Genomic DNA, 14,345 nt, shown 5'->3' with positions numbered 1-14,345 from the left:
TCCTGCCATGTGATCTGGGACAGACACTTCCCATCTGGGGGCCTCATTTTCCCCTTCTGCAGGAAGGATGGACAAGATGGGCCGCAGGGATCCATCTGTGGCTCTGCCAGCCACGCCTCACCTCTTCTCGTGGGCTGCAGAAGCCGGTGTGCCCCCGAGTGAGGAGAAGGTCATGTGCTTACTGCGTCTGTAGCTGGTAGAGCCGAATTACGGGCACAGAGGCGGCCAGGTTCCTTCCAGGCCCCAGGCCGGCAGTCGTAGCCGTCTGGGGAATGGTCGCTGACACCATGGTGATGCCCGGCTGGCCGCCATGGCGGGGAGGAGGTGCCTCCAGAAGCCCTCAGGCCGAGAGGAGCCCAGCCCCACGGGAAGCCAGCTGTTGGTGGCTGCTCTTCTCGGCGGCTTGCTCCGTATCGGCCTGTTTCCCAGCACGGTTGCTGCTTGGCTGTGAGGCCCAGACCCGTGTCCCAGACCCCCATAGAAGAGGGGAAGGTTATTCCATTTCCCTCCCTTTGTGGAGGATCCCCTCCCAGGCAGGACTTATATTGGACAGTGAGGTCACTGAGAAGGCTCAGAGCTCAGCCTGCCCGCAGGGCCCGGCCAGAGAGTCATGCTAAGCCCAGAGAGGAGAAATATGGCCACCGTGTCAGCGCTGCGAGTTGAGGCTGGGGACCGAGGAAGGCTTCCTGGAGGAAGGGACGCAGTGGCACTTGGCCTTATGGAGCGAACACCTTATGGGACACCTCACGGGTTGACCGTTTCCTGTAGCGTCCAGTCTGTGGCAGGTGCAGGGACAGAGACACCCCCTTGCCCCGGCAGAGGCGAGAGGTGATGAGTGCCTGAGAATGGATGGGGGATGGGGACCTAGCTTCAGGCCCACCTGCACCCCCAGGGGTTCCAACAGCAAGGTCAGGAGTCAGCACCCACCCCATTCTCCTCCACGATGACTCTCCTCTCAGCCAACTCTCCCCTTGTTTTGGAAAGTATCGTTTTTAATTAAAAAATGTGTTAATGTTAACATGTGATAGATTTTCAGTTTCTATTTTTACAAATACAAACCGCCCCATTTAGTTTCCAGGATAGCAGATATTAGCAGCTACAGCACGTCAACACGTGAACAGAAGCTCGCAGGCTCCCGTGTAACGGTCAGAAACGTACAGCGGTCCCAAAGCCCTCTCCGCTGATGATCCAGCACTGGCCCTGCGCTCGGCTGGAGGAAAAGTGCCCCGTGCTTCGGAGCCTGGGTGGGGAGTCCTCGGTGGGTCCCCTGACCTCACTCAGGACTTTAGGCGGAAGACGGGGGCCTCGCCTGCCTCTCCCACGGTTGCCAAGGCCACTGAGATGGACACGTTTGAGGTCAGCCCATCACTGGTGGGGCTTGGGGCCCGCCCTTCCGGCCCCAATGTCACTGCTTCCACGTCGACTTAGACTGGAACTCCGGATTACCCCCTAAATTATCCTTTGCCAGAGAAACAACAACAGCGTGGCTCATTTTTAAGTCTGGATTCTCAGAAAGAAAGACTGCCTGATTGCAAGGCCACAGTGGAAGAAAAAGCTGAGGGACTTCTAAAGCCTTGTACTCGGTTTAGCAGCCAAAGTTCAAAGCCACATCCGCTCCCCAGTGACAAATTTATGGTTAGTGATAATTAGCAGGGTTTCTGGTGAGTTGTGTTTCTTTGGCTGGGAATGGAAATTGAATCTCTCTCTTCACAGATGAGCGTGAGCGCAAACAGGGGCCCTGAGGCTCTTCCCAGTTTAGGGAGAAAGCACAGATCCGTTTGAGTGGCATCGATTGCCTGTGCCAGCCCCAGGACAGCCCTGGGCGGTTAATACGGGGGGTGGTGGTGTGGGGGTCGCGTGGGGTCACCATCGGGAAGCCCTGTGGAACCGGTGCAGTTTGAGACAGGCCTAGGATTTTGTTTGTGGAAGACAGGAGGGGCGAGGGCGTGGAGGGGGCGGAGCCAGGGGTCGGTCAGCAGGCAGCGTGAAATCGCAGGCTGGAGTACGAGTAGGAGGCGGAGGGAGACGAAGCTGGGAAGAAGCCCGAACACCAGCCCCTGTACCTCGTGGGCGCCAGGGAGCCATCATCAGGGTGGTGGTGGTCAGGGAGGCCCCTTGGCGGCCACCCCCCACTGGCCGGCCCCTGGCCAAGGCGGGAGTCTCTCGGGAGACCTGATGAGAGACAGCGTATGTCTCAGTGGCCCGTGAGATCCCCTCAACTGAGAGCCTTCTCTGAGGGGGGGCTGCCGGGCCTAGACAAGGTCCCCGTGAGGACCTCTCTCCAGATCCGCAGAAGATCCCGGCCTTCGGTGCCCCCGTAGAAAGACCTAGCGTCGGAATACCTACGCTGTCTTGTCTGTGGAGCACAGATTATCATTCCCGTTTTACGGAAGAGACTCAAGAAGTGAAGCGATTTTTTCTGAGACACGCAACCGGGAAGGAGGCCAGGCGCATGCCCACAGCTGCTGCCCTGGCAGTGACCGAAGAGAGCCATGCCACCTTGGTGAGGCTGGCTCTCCCCGGCTCGCAAGGGCCGGCTGTGCACTGCTCCCCAGCTGCCTCCAGGGACCTCTCCTGGAGGTCAGCCGTGCTAGGGCGTTGGCACCCCGGCAGCGGGCCGACGCTCGCGCCCACCCCGAGCCCCGTCGGCACCCCCACTCCCAGTTCCGCGTCGCGCAGCGCCCCCGTCCGCCAGGCGTGCACAGGTGCTGTTGTGGACTCTGGCCAGAGGAAGGGGCCGTCTCTCCGGATGAACTTGAAGCTTCCTACAAGGAGCCCTGTTTGTTCCGCTGCTGGGTCGTTGGTCACGCTCTGCGTCTGTCCAACCGCGTGCCTGGAATAAGTAAGGCAAGTGAGGTGAAGGAACAACGTGGGTAGTCAAGTCAGGTGAAACCAGAGGTCAGCACGCTGAGCAAACTGCAGGCTTTACTCGTGGCCGTTTCTTCGTTTTACTGATATTTAGACTTTTTAAAACTCTCTGTTGTGGGGCCTCTGGGTGGCTGAGTCGGTTGAGCTTCTGACTTCGGCTCGGGTCATGATCGCCGGGTTCGTGAGTTTGAGCCCCGCATCGGGCTCTCTGCCCACCCCCCCCCAAAATAAATAAACATTTAAAAATACATCTTGGTTGTAGCTGCCCGGGTGTTTGTGTTTTTAAATAGATGTCAGATCTCAGTTGCCCCCCCGCCGCCACCCATGCTTAAAGTGGACAGGGTCAAGACTGAGCCAGTCCTGACACACACGTGGGCCACCTAGGGGAAGGGAGACCCCCGTGTGTCCCCGCCCGTGGCGTTCCTTCCCTCCGTCCAAGGCTGGCTGCTCTCGGGTAGGACACGGAAGTAAGGTCTCAGGGCGCTGTGTGGGCGGACAGCAGCTCCTCCTTTCATCTGCCCTTAGCCTCTTGATGGACTTGTGACCTACAGCCTCTCACTTGACCCCAGTGACCTCATAAATCCTGGAAACTCCTCACAAATCACCAGGAAGATAAACATCAACTGGGGTCAACCGGAGGGGGTCCAAGCCACTCCAGGCAGGCTCCCGGGGTGGGGGGAATGTCCCAGGAACTATGGGTGACTGAGGAGAGAGGCACACGGCCCACCCCAGGCGCCCCTCGTTGTCCCCATTATGCCAGAGCCCTCAGGGAACATTTCCATGTAACTCTCCGTGAGCACTGACTGGAGGCCAGGCCTCTGGAGCCTCGAGGTGAATGGTCCATGGTCCTTGCCCCGGAAATTCAGGGTGGCCCAGCTCTCTGCGCTCCACAAGGCCTCTGGGCCAGGAGTGGGAAAGAGGTTTAGAGTCTGAGGTGCTGGTCCACGTCCTTGTGATGCCTCTCAGCATACCGTGGGCCTTTGGGCAGGTGTCTCAAGCATGGTTTCCCCACCTCTGAAGGGAGCGCTTGCCTTTATAGGGGCAAGGAGCCCGAGCTCATTGCTCCTGCCTAGGGTTTGGAGCCCCAGTAGAGTCTCGGGGAGCCTGGAAAGAGAGGAGACAGGAACACAGCTGGCCTTGTGAGGGACAGGGCTTCTGAGCCCGGCCGGGAGGACGAGTCGGAAGGGCCCGCCAAGCAGGTGCGACAGGGGCAGGGCTCCAGCTACAGGATGGGGACACGAGCAGGCGGTGGGGTGGCCCGGCCCCAGCACCCTGGGACAGGCTCCCCTCTCTGATGCCTCCCAACCAGCAAGGCAGGGGGCTGGGTCTTCGCAGAACAAGGCACCCGAGGTCTGCAAACCTTTAAAAAGTAGCGTCTTTAAAAAGTAGCATCTGCCAACCAGCAGGAGCCTCGGGTTGAGATTGTGGCAATGGTGACCTGCGTGCCCCGGGACACGGAACAGGCTCCAGGGGGGTACAGGGGCGTGCGGACGGAGCCGGAGGTCGTACGGGGCTCTGCGTTTGGGAGTGAGGGTTCCTCGGGTCCTGGGGCGCACTGCAGGGACCGGGGACAGAGACAGACCCCCCTCTGGCAGCTGGGGGGGTGGTGTGTAGGTCAGGGCGTGGTCGTGGGGCTGGTGAAGATGAGCCTCTGCCACCCTGAGGTCCAAGAGAGCAGCACAGCTGCCTCTGACTCGTGCAGGAACGCGGTGAGGGGTGGCCGCGCGGGGCCGACGGCGCCTCCCAGGCCACAACACCTCTCCTGACTGCTGCTGCCCACCCGCCCCCACCCCCGCGGTCCCCTGACCCGTCAGCGTCCCCTCGGGGCCCAGCCGCCTGCCGCGCTGCCGCCATCGTTTGAGATGCCGCCGCGCCTGCTTTAGTAGGGAAGCGGTCCGAAGCCCCGACCTGAACTCGGTTCCGTAATCCGACCTAGGGCGGGAACGCTTCTTCCATGGGTCCCCTGGTTTCTCCCCAAGACCTCTCCAGCTGGACGGCTAGGTGCACACCCCACCGTGCGCGGACGGTGCACGTGCCAACGGCGGCCCCAGAACGCTGCACTTGATGGTGACGTTTTAGAGGCTGCCTCTCTTCAGCCTGAAATTTTCTCTCTCTTCCCTCCTCCGGTCCTCTCTCTCTCTCTCTCTCTCATCTGTCTCTTCCCAGAGGGTATGAACTGCATGAACAAAGACCACGGCTGTGCCCACATCTGCCGGGAGACGCCCAAAGGTGGGGTGGCCTGTGACTGCAGGCCCGGCTTTGACCTTGCCCAGAATCAGAAGGACTGCACACGTAGGTAGATGGAGGCAAATGGGTCAGACATCCCCATGCGTCTCCTGCCATTGCTTTATTGGGGGGTGGGGGGATCTGTCCAGTCGGCTGGACGTTTCCCAGGGAGGGCTCTCCTCCCCTCGGGGTCGAGAGGAGGGCAAGGTCCCTGAAGAGGCCTGGGGAGGCATGAGGGATGAGGGCTGTGATCGCTAGACACGGCGGTTTCCCCACCTGGCACGAATCACCGACAGCCCCGGGGCAGGACCCTGCTCAATAGCCCTGCCGGCGCGAGCTGTGACCCTGACCCCAGAGACCCATGGGCCCTGAGCCGAGCCCTCCCACGGGTATGGAGGGCTGTGGCACAGAGACCTACAAGCCCAGGCTTCCCTGGGGCCAGGGCTTGGCCCTTGGTGACAGGATGATATCAAGAAGGAAAGGAGCTTGGGGGGGAGGGGACCCAGCCCAGCCCGTGCTGACCTTATTTCCAGGATCACAGATCGGAGCTTTCAGGCTGCCCCGCGGGGCCCACTGTAAATGGTGATTCCCTGGGAGATCTGGGTTGAATGAGGCCTCTGGCCAAAGGTGCCATTCAGGACCAGCTTGGAGGTCAGCCCACGGGGCACAGGTGTCATTCAGCCCCTTAATGTGGTCCTCCCCGGGAGGACTGGGAGCCCGCAAACGAAGCAGGACCGTGGCCAAACACACGAGTCCCCAAGAGCGTCAGACCCAGCTCCCAGCAGCTGCGTGGGGAGTGGCGGGGTCGGCCTCGGCTCACCGGGCAGCTGGGATGCCCGCCGTGGTGCCGTGTTTGCTCTGTGTGTACGAAGAGCTGAGGGAGGCCGGTGTGCCTGCTGCCCATGTCTGGCCAGAGACGCGTGCTTCGTTCCAGCCCCGCTCTGTGATGCAGAGAAAGGTGTGGAGGAGTCCGAATCCGATTCCCGGTAGAGAAAGCAGCCCCAGCCTTGCCACTGAAACGGGAGACTGAGCTGACCAGCGCTCACAGAGAAACTGGCCTTGCTTTCCATCCTTCATTCCGTGGAGAAGACAGCTGGCCCTTGCCGGCCTGTCGTCCTTAGTCCGTGATTGTCATCAGCTGTTCTGTGGGTGGCCGCCACACCTTTCCCAGCCCATGCTCCTCAGTCACCAAGGTCTTGGGGACCCACATGCACTAGGCACAGTCCCTGTCTCCAAGGAGCTCGTGCTCCAGCCCCCACTCGTGATGCGTCCTTTCCCCGAAGTGGAGATGCTTCCTTCTCCCCAGGCACGTCCCGAGATGCGGGCAGCCTCCCTCCTTGTTGCTGGCCTTTCCTGTGGGGCCTCACAGATGAGCGTGTGGGTGGTCACCACGGGCGAGTGCCCGGCTCCAGCCCCAGGACTTTGCCAGGCCCTCTGTCCTCTGCATCGGACAGTTCCTTTAACTACAGAGAAACCCGCTGCGCCTGGTGCCCTTCAGAACCGAGAGTGCAGAATTGCAGCTTTCCCAGTCCTCCGGACCAAGGCCAGGGACAAGCACGTGTGGACTGGGCAGGCTTGTTGACAGGCTCAGCCAGAAGTAAAGAGTGTTCCTTCCACAGCAAGACTGGCCAAGCCTTGAGCTGGGTGCTGGGGAGAGAGCTCTGCGAGCCACAGGCGGTGGCTGGGACCCACTGAACCGTCTGGGATGAGCACTGCAAGGGAACAGGTTGCTCAGAGGACGTCTCCCGAGGGGCCGAGCTGATCTGAGAGGTCGGGGACAAGGCAGGGCCCTCTGTGAGCAGGGAAGCAACCCCCCCCCCACCTCCCCACCCTTCAGTGAGAAGACTCAAGCCCTCGACCCGCATGTTTGCTGGTTAAAGAAATAAAAGCCCCGCCCTCTCCGCTGGCGGGGGCTCCGTATTGCCAAGGTGTTTATAGAATCGGATACCGGTCCTGGGGGCAAGGAGTGGGTGACCACAGCCCTCCTGTGCAGGGCCCGCGCGGATGGCCCTGGCTCCTGCCGTGTGTTCGACGTGAAGGGTTAGCATAAAGTTGGCTCTGAGGCTTTCCCCCTGGCCCTCGAGGCCGACTGAGGTCTAGGAAGTTCTACATCCGGATTTGGGTTGGGGGCCTAGCCCGCCTCCGTGGGCCAGCAGGACCGCAGGGCCTCGGCACCCAACTCTTCTATCCAGAGTGCGGGGCCCACGCCGGGGCCAGAGGGGCTTTTTCCATCCCTTCTTGGTGGTCCCGGAGCTCAAGGCGCCAGCACGCACTTCCACGTACAAGCTGTGGGCGCTCTCGGTGCCCGCTAGCTCGGCCCCCACGGTCCATGAGATGCGGGCACGCCCGTGTGGGGGAGCACGGGACCCTCAGCACGGCCCTCCCCCAGCTTGCCTCGGGCAGACCTTCGCCCTCGGAGTCGCTTGCAGGGCGCGGCCCATCTCCTGGAGCCCAGAGCTTGGAAACAACGGTCTGCGGTGTCCTCGCGGCCTCCTCACGCCTGCACCCCTGCCCACTGTGAAACGAAGCTTCTCTCAATCTGGGGAGGCGCGTGACGTCCAGCCCGAGGCAGGGCTGTGCCTGGGGCTCTGCCCTCACCTGAAATCTGTGGCCGCCTCTGTCCTTGGCTTCCCCGGGGCTCTTCCTAGGCAGAGAGCTGAGCTGTTTCAGAGACGGGAGACTGTGACCGCAGGCTGCCGGGCTCCCCGGGAAAGCTGAGAGAAGAGATGCTCCTGTGGAGAAGGGGCCAGAGGGGCTCCGCACTCCAAGTCCCCGTTGTGCTTCCTGAAGAGTTGTGCACGTCCTCGAAATGTCACCCCGGAGGTTGGGTTCCTCCTCCAGACGGGACGTTAGCTCCCTGTGGCAGAGGCAGCCCGGCAGAGCCTGTCTCTGGTTGCAAGGACGGCATCTGAGACACTGAGCAGAAGCCACTCTCTTCGTGTCCTCCTCAGCCGGCAGGGAGACGGCACGTGTCCAGGCTGACAGGGTCCCCGCCATCACTGGGGACGGACGCCCTGGAGGCTCTGTGCCGTGCCCTGGGTGAGAGGGGTGCCTGGGAGAGGCGGCCGCGGGCCTCGGTTCTGGAATGCTTGGGACCCGTCGTGGGGATCTGCCACCCAAAGGAGCGTCATTAATCCAGACCGCCACTCCGGAATCTTCGGCCCCTCCGACGGTGGTTGGCCTGAGATTTACTTTTGCATATTTGATCATCACTGGGGTCCTGCCAAATACATGAAGAGCGTAGATAGAATTCTAGATAAGTGGTTAAGGTGCCAGGAAGACAGCCCGTCCTCAAGGCCCTGGGGCACCGTTTGCATACAGGCAATGGGCACCCTGTCATCTTACGAGCTGAGTAAAGCGGGGGCTGCGAGAACCCCTCGCACAGAGATCTCGGATCTCCTTCGGCTCTACTTCTCACCCTGAGACGGGATAACAAGCGGTTTTCTTTTAAATAAACCGGAATTTATCTTCTCCTACCTCAGACCGGCTGTGTTTTGTTCGGCCCCCTTTTAGCCGACCCGGGTCGCTGATGCCGTGAAACGTTTTAAGACTCTGTTAGACGCTGCAAACTACGTGACGTGTTTCCATAAGAGGTCATTCTCAAAAGCGCACCTGAGATGACATTAACGTGCATATGTTCTGTCTGTTTGGACACTGCCTCCGGGGGATCCGGGCTCTGAGGGGATACAGGTGGAGATGGCCGCTGGGACTAGGAGGGAGCAGACTTCCGTGGGGACACCCTCCCGCACGCGGAATGAGTGTCCCCCTCGCCACGGGCCCGCCACCTCCCTCCCTCGCCTGGCAGGGCATGCCTGGCATTAACAGACACTTGTCCCGTCCAGACAGGCAGTGTCTAAGTGCCCCTGGAACCTAGGAAGGATAAAATTGTCTCCCCTAGCGCTTTCTTCCCCAAACCCCGTCCGAGTCTGTCAGCTGGAGCCGGCCCTGAAGCCCACACGACCCAAGTCCACCCGTCCTACCCCGGTTCACGCCCGGGGAGCGAGCAAACCCATCCAAGACCCTGGTGGGGCTGAAGTCCAGGGAAACGTGTGCTTACTCGCTGTTTATCTTATGCCGCCACTTTGCACCCCCCTCCCCCCCGCCCCGTCCCTTAAGAGAATCAACCAGCACCGATAAACTAATCTTCTTTGTTGTTTTTTCTTTTATACACACGTATGTACGCTTTGGGCCTAACTAGTAACCTGTAACTATGGAAACGGAGGCTGCCAGCACAGCTGTGAGGACACAGACACGGGCCCCATGTGTGGCTGCCACCAGAAGTACGCCCTCCACTCAGACGGTCGGACGTGCATCGGTAAGTAAGTGTGCCGGGCACTGGCACCCGTGCGCCCCCCCCCCGCCCCCCCAGGGTGCACCGTGTGGCCCTGCCTTTGGCCAGCACCCCACCGCGGCCCGGTTCCCAGGAAGTGAGCCTGAGGGAGCACCCAGGTCCCCACCTAGGGGGCCGGCACACGTCCCCAAGGGAAGCCTTCTGTAGAGACTTACGCAGGGCCATCCAGCCACCCAGGACCGAGCACCTCTGCTTCGTGTCACTGTGGGCTCTCTGCGGGTCCTCCTCCTCAACGGGGGGGTGGCCTGTGAGGAGGAGGAAGGTGTGTGCGCCCGAGGAGGGGACCTTCTGTCTTTAAAGCGCAGGGGTTTCCCTCCCGATACGGGGACGCACAGCACATACGCCTAACCTGCATCTTGGCCCCATTAGCGACGTGAGCTGCCCGCCACAGTCTAGAAAGCCAAGCGGTTTGCTCAGAAAGCGGCTTTAACTCTTCATCGTCTACACCAGGGGAGACGGACGGAAGAATCCCGGGGTAGGGCGGGGGGGGACTCTGGGTGTTTTTAACTGCTTCCACTCCTGAGCTAACGGAGCTCTCGCTGGACTTCTCCCAACCAGAGTCCCTTCTTGTCAGCATTGCCCCTTCTGTCACCTCACCTGTCGTCACATGGAGTCCCCTTCCCCCCGGTCCTTATTTCCAAGAGGAAGCTAGAATATCTGGGGTTGCCTCCTGCCGTGATCAGTAGTCGCTTCTTTCCCACCCAAAAATAACAGCACATCTTGCAGCTGAGAAAAAGAAGAATTCAAAGTTGGCACCCACCCAACTTTGTTCATCCTCTGTTTTCCTTCCCTTCAACGTCAGCCACCCTTAGAAGCCCACGGTCGGTGGTCACGTCTGTTCTTTTTAAGGGCGGGAGTGGGGGGCATCTCTTCATATTGACTCTGAAGATTTTCCTGAAGGGACTCTCCAGTAACACACAAGGGGTGGCAAGCAGGCAGAGCCGGGGAGCCAGAGTTTGCTGTCGCCTTCTGTCCCCGTGAGTGCTCCCTCGTCCTGTGAGGGGCCGAGCGGGGGCGCCGGGGCCGGGGCCGGCCCCCAGCGTCTCACCCTGGTCCCGGCTGTCTCCCAGGGGCTGCTACCTGCGTGGTTCTCCCCTCCTCTGTGTGGTCTCCTCTCAGACGGCCTTTTTGGTTTCATCCTATCTCCTTCCTCCTGCTTTTCTGGTGATGGTCCCTGATTGCCTGTCTTGTCTGATAACCGACGTTCATTAAGTATTTTCAGAGCCAAAAGCCAAACCGAACGAAACAACCAAAAAACGAAAAAAAAAAAAAAAATTTTTTTTTTTCAAAGCAAAACCTGGTCTCAGACTAGTGTCTCTATTGCAGCCTGATCCCATCTAGAACCCCCTCTCCCGCCTCTCTCCCTGTCTCCACTGTCCTGCCGGGGGGGCCCCCCAGGCCCCCCCAGCCCCTTCCTGTCTGTCTGCTGGGTCGCCCTCCCTGTTTGTGTCTGCAGCGCGGCGGCCCCCGCCGGCCACGGGACCAGTGCACTCAGCCGCCGGCCAGACACACACCCAGCCTGGTCTCACGCATCTTGTCTCTGTCCACCTGACTCGTCGTTCCTCATTTTTTTTACCTTTCAGCGTCTGCTGCATGTCAAGGCCCCTGCCTAACTCTCCTCTCTGACGTAACCTCCCTCGCCCCCTCTTTCCCTCCCCTCCCCTTAGCGGTCCTCCTCCGGACCCAGCTCCTGGGCCATCGCCCCCCGCAGGCCAGGAGAACCACCCGTGTGCCTCCGCTCACCGCCGCGCAGGCTCCCCCCCTCGGGAGCCCGTGTCCCCACGCACCTCCGGCCCAGCCGAGGACCGCCCGGCCGCTAACCTCACGTGCGCCTCCACGGGCAGCATCGGGGCACAGCGTCTTGCCCGACGGCCAGGATGCTGCCGGCCGGCCCGCCTCTCTCTCCGCACGCTCCTGAGATGACTGGCCCCTCTCGCGGCCCCTGTCAAGCACTTGAATGTCTCGCTCTAGTCCTCTATAGACAAGCAGGCAACCAGCGCTGCCCCAATCGAGCCCCTGTTCTGTCTGTCTGTCTGTCTGTCTGTCTGTCGGACTGGGTCCATCGTTGTGCGTGTGTTTGTTCTCCCGGGTGTTTTGTTCTTAACTTTGCATGAGTGTCTGACGCACGTCCGTGCCCTCGAGACGGGGCGTCTGCTGTCCAGGCACAGCCATCACCGGACCTCGCGGCCCTGTCCCTTTGTCCTGTGCCTCGTCCTGTGCCTGTGCCTGCCCGTCCAGCCTGAGCCGGGGTGTCTGCAGTCACGTGTGTCTGCCCGAGCGCTGAGGCCGTGCCGTCTGCTTCCGCGGCCCCCCGCGGCTGGGTCCGTCCACTCTGACCTCAAGCCGCCTCCTCTGTCTGTCGGCAGATGGGCCCCGCGTCCCGTCTGTGCCCTCGTGTGGTCGCCCCGCCCCCGCCCCCACCCCCACCCCCACCCCCCTTCCGCACCCCCCACCCTGCTGCCTCCTCGCCCTTGCCCTGAACACGCCCTTGGAGGTTCCCGGGATTGGCCCCTCCGCGCAGACGCCGCGCCGGCCCGGCACGCCGTGTTGGCTGTGTGTGCGCCACGCCGAGAGGCTGACTGTCTTGGGCCGCGGGAAGTGGGCTCTCATTAACCAGCGGCTCCGTGTTTGTCCCTTACTTGTGTTTTAGAGAAGGATGAGGCTGCAATTGAGCGCTCTCAGTTCAATGCCACGTCAGTAGCTGATGTGGACAAGCGGGTGAAACGGCGGCTACTCATGGGTAACACTTTTCTTCCACTTCCTTTGTTGTACTTGCACCTTTGTCCGTGTGCGTGCGCGTGCGTGCGTGCTGCGGTGGGGGGCTGGGAGTGCGTGCTGGCGTGCGGGGTGTGCGTGCGTGGGGGGGGCCCCCCTGCGTGTGCCCGCGCGTGCCGTGTCCGAGAGGGGGGGAGGGGGCTCCACTCCAGATGTGAACTCGCTCTTCCCTTGTTAAAGGTTTTGCCCTTCACCAAACACGTGTATTTCTCTGTGTGTTTGTAGCAAAGAACCCAGAGCCAGTGTCTAGGGGCCTCTGCGGGTAAGGAGACCCCTCTACCCACCGTAAATGCCCACATTGGCTGTCAGGAGCCCCGAGGTCAGCAAAGCGACACTGAGACACAGAAGCAAAGGAGGGCGTTAGCGCAGAGCAGCGATTCAGGCAGCAACGTGCCTCTCGGTCTCCTTGCCAAGGAGGGAAGCCACGTTCAGGGCGAAAAAGACCCATCTAGATTCGGGGCCAGGGGATCTCCGGGGCCTGCTTGATAGTTGGGAGATCTGCTACCCAGAGAGGAGAGGACCGTTAAGGTCAAAGCAAGACTCACTCGGCCCCTTCCGGCCCCAAGGCTCCTGACTCTGTGAACAACCCAGCCTGAGGTGGGCATACGGGGACAGCCTTGGCCCATTTTGTGCTGGTCCTGCTTCAGGCCCCCGCTTGTCTCGAGAGGGCAGGTGTGATGGCGGCTGCGCTCCAGACACTGGCCCCGGGCTGGACCCAGATTCTAGGGAGGCTCGCCCGGAAACGGCTGGCGCTGCCCAGGGTGGCCTGGGCGGCCTGCTGGTGTGGCTGACCCTGAGCAGGGGAGGGGGGAGGAGGAGGAGGAGGAGGAGGAGGAGGACCCGGCTGGCTGCTCGTCCATCGAGCTCAGGCTGCGGAAGCACGGGGCAAGTCTGCCCCTCATTCATCCATGCCCCTGCCCTCAGCTCTCCAGTTCTGCGCTTGCTGGCCCCTGAGTGGTGCCAGCTGCCCGGGCCTCTGGAGCACAACCGTAGGGTCGCTTGGGATTGTCACGCCCTTCCTTGTGGCACACCAGCCTGGGGCGCTGTGGGTCAGGTGGTACATTTCCTATGTCCCAGAGGAGGAAACCGAAGTTCGTGGGGTCCTCTGGCTTGCCCGCAGTCACATACTACCCCGCGCAGCTGAGCTTAGCCCGAAGGTCACGGCTGTGTGGGCCATCCTAAGCGTCAGGGTCCCGGGGCCATGGAAGTCAGAGCCTCGGGGTCCCGGAGAGGTCACCTAGTTTCATGGTCCTCATATGGACCTCAAAAGAGTCCAGACATCTAGGGAGAAGGGAAACGTAAATGGGGCCACGGGAGGGATGGGGCCTTTCGTGCTGGGAACTAGGCTTGAGGCTCCCCTCCCTGGTGGAGCTTCAAGGAGCAGAGGAGAGCCGGGCTGACAGTGTTCTGTGAAGCCTGAAGTCCATGCCAGGCAGGACAGGCGTCGCCCTGTTTCTCAAACAACACTAGGGTCCAGGGGGTCTGGAGGATTCACCTCTGGTCACACGGGCAGACAGGACTTCTGTCTGGAAGTCCCCTCTCCCAAAGCTCTCTGGACGGGACTGTCATGTTGACTTGGGCTGTCTGGGCTGGCCTGGGAAGGGCTGGAAATGGCCACGGGGCGGGCTTGAAGGCCCCAGCGAGCAGGCGTGCCCACGACTCTCCAGGACCCAGAGCTAAGTAACCATCCTTGAGGGTTCCATGAAAGGCACCGTCTAGAGCACTGGTGAGCCCCTCCCTCGAGAGCCCATAATTCTTAGCACCTGTCTCCTCTGAGAGCAGCCCATGTGGGACAGACTTGGGATCCTACTGAACTCCAGGCTCTAACTAGCAGCACTTGGCGAGGACAGCTGCTCCCAGGCTGGGTGAACGGAGGCACGACAACGGAGAACGAGGGAGGTCGCCAGCCCCGTTGTCCCCTGTGCTGGTCAGAGCACGCCTGGGGCATCACATTCAGAGCCCGGCCCTGTGTGGAAAGAGCAGCATAGACCGTGAAGGGAACCAGAGTTGGATGAGCATCGTTGGCCGGTGTGACGGAGCCTGTGGCTGGTGGGCACGTGAGCCGTCTTTGGGGTCCTTGGAGGGGATGCGGTAGAACAGGCAGAGGGAAAGACCTTGTTCTGTG

At 61.3% G+C, this 14,345-nt stretch overlaps 1 protein-coding gene across 7 annotated transcripts in view; it reads left to right on the top strand.

Annotated features, from left to right (window-relative positions):
- Positions 1-14,345, top strand: part of SCUBE1 (signal peptide, CUB domain and EGF like domain containing 1) — a 131,783-nt gene that overhangs the window by 69,670 nt on the left and 47,768 nt on the right. For 3 of the 7 annotated variants that reach the window (XM_042948048.1, XM_042948050.1, XM_042948052.1), the window contains 3 exons: positions 5,035-5,160; positions 9,293-9,409; positions 12,096-12,185. In XM_042948048.1, coding sequence (XP_042803982.1) covers positions 5,035-5,160; positions 9,293-9,409; positions 12,096-12,185 — 333 coding nt within the window. Of the gene's footprint in view, positions 1-3,526; positions 4,068-5,034; positions 5,161-9,292; positions 9,410-12,095; positions 12,186-14,345 lie in introns of those variants that run through there. The other 4 variants (XM_042948054.1, XM_042948055.1, XM_042948053.1 and 1 more) reach the window with 4 other exon arrangements.

This window comes from Panthera leo, chromosome B4, assembly GCF_018350215.1.
Source record: "Panthera leo isolate Ple1 chromosome B4, P.leo_Ple1_pat1.1, whole genome shotgun sequence".
Taxonomy (NCBI): domain Eukaryota; kingdom Metazoa; phylum Chordata; class Mammalia; order Carnivora; family Felidae; genus Panthera; species Panthera leo.
The sequence above is the reverse complement of the archived record's forward strand: the minus strand, read 5'-3'. Positions and strand labels throughout refer to the sequence as shown.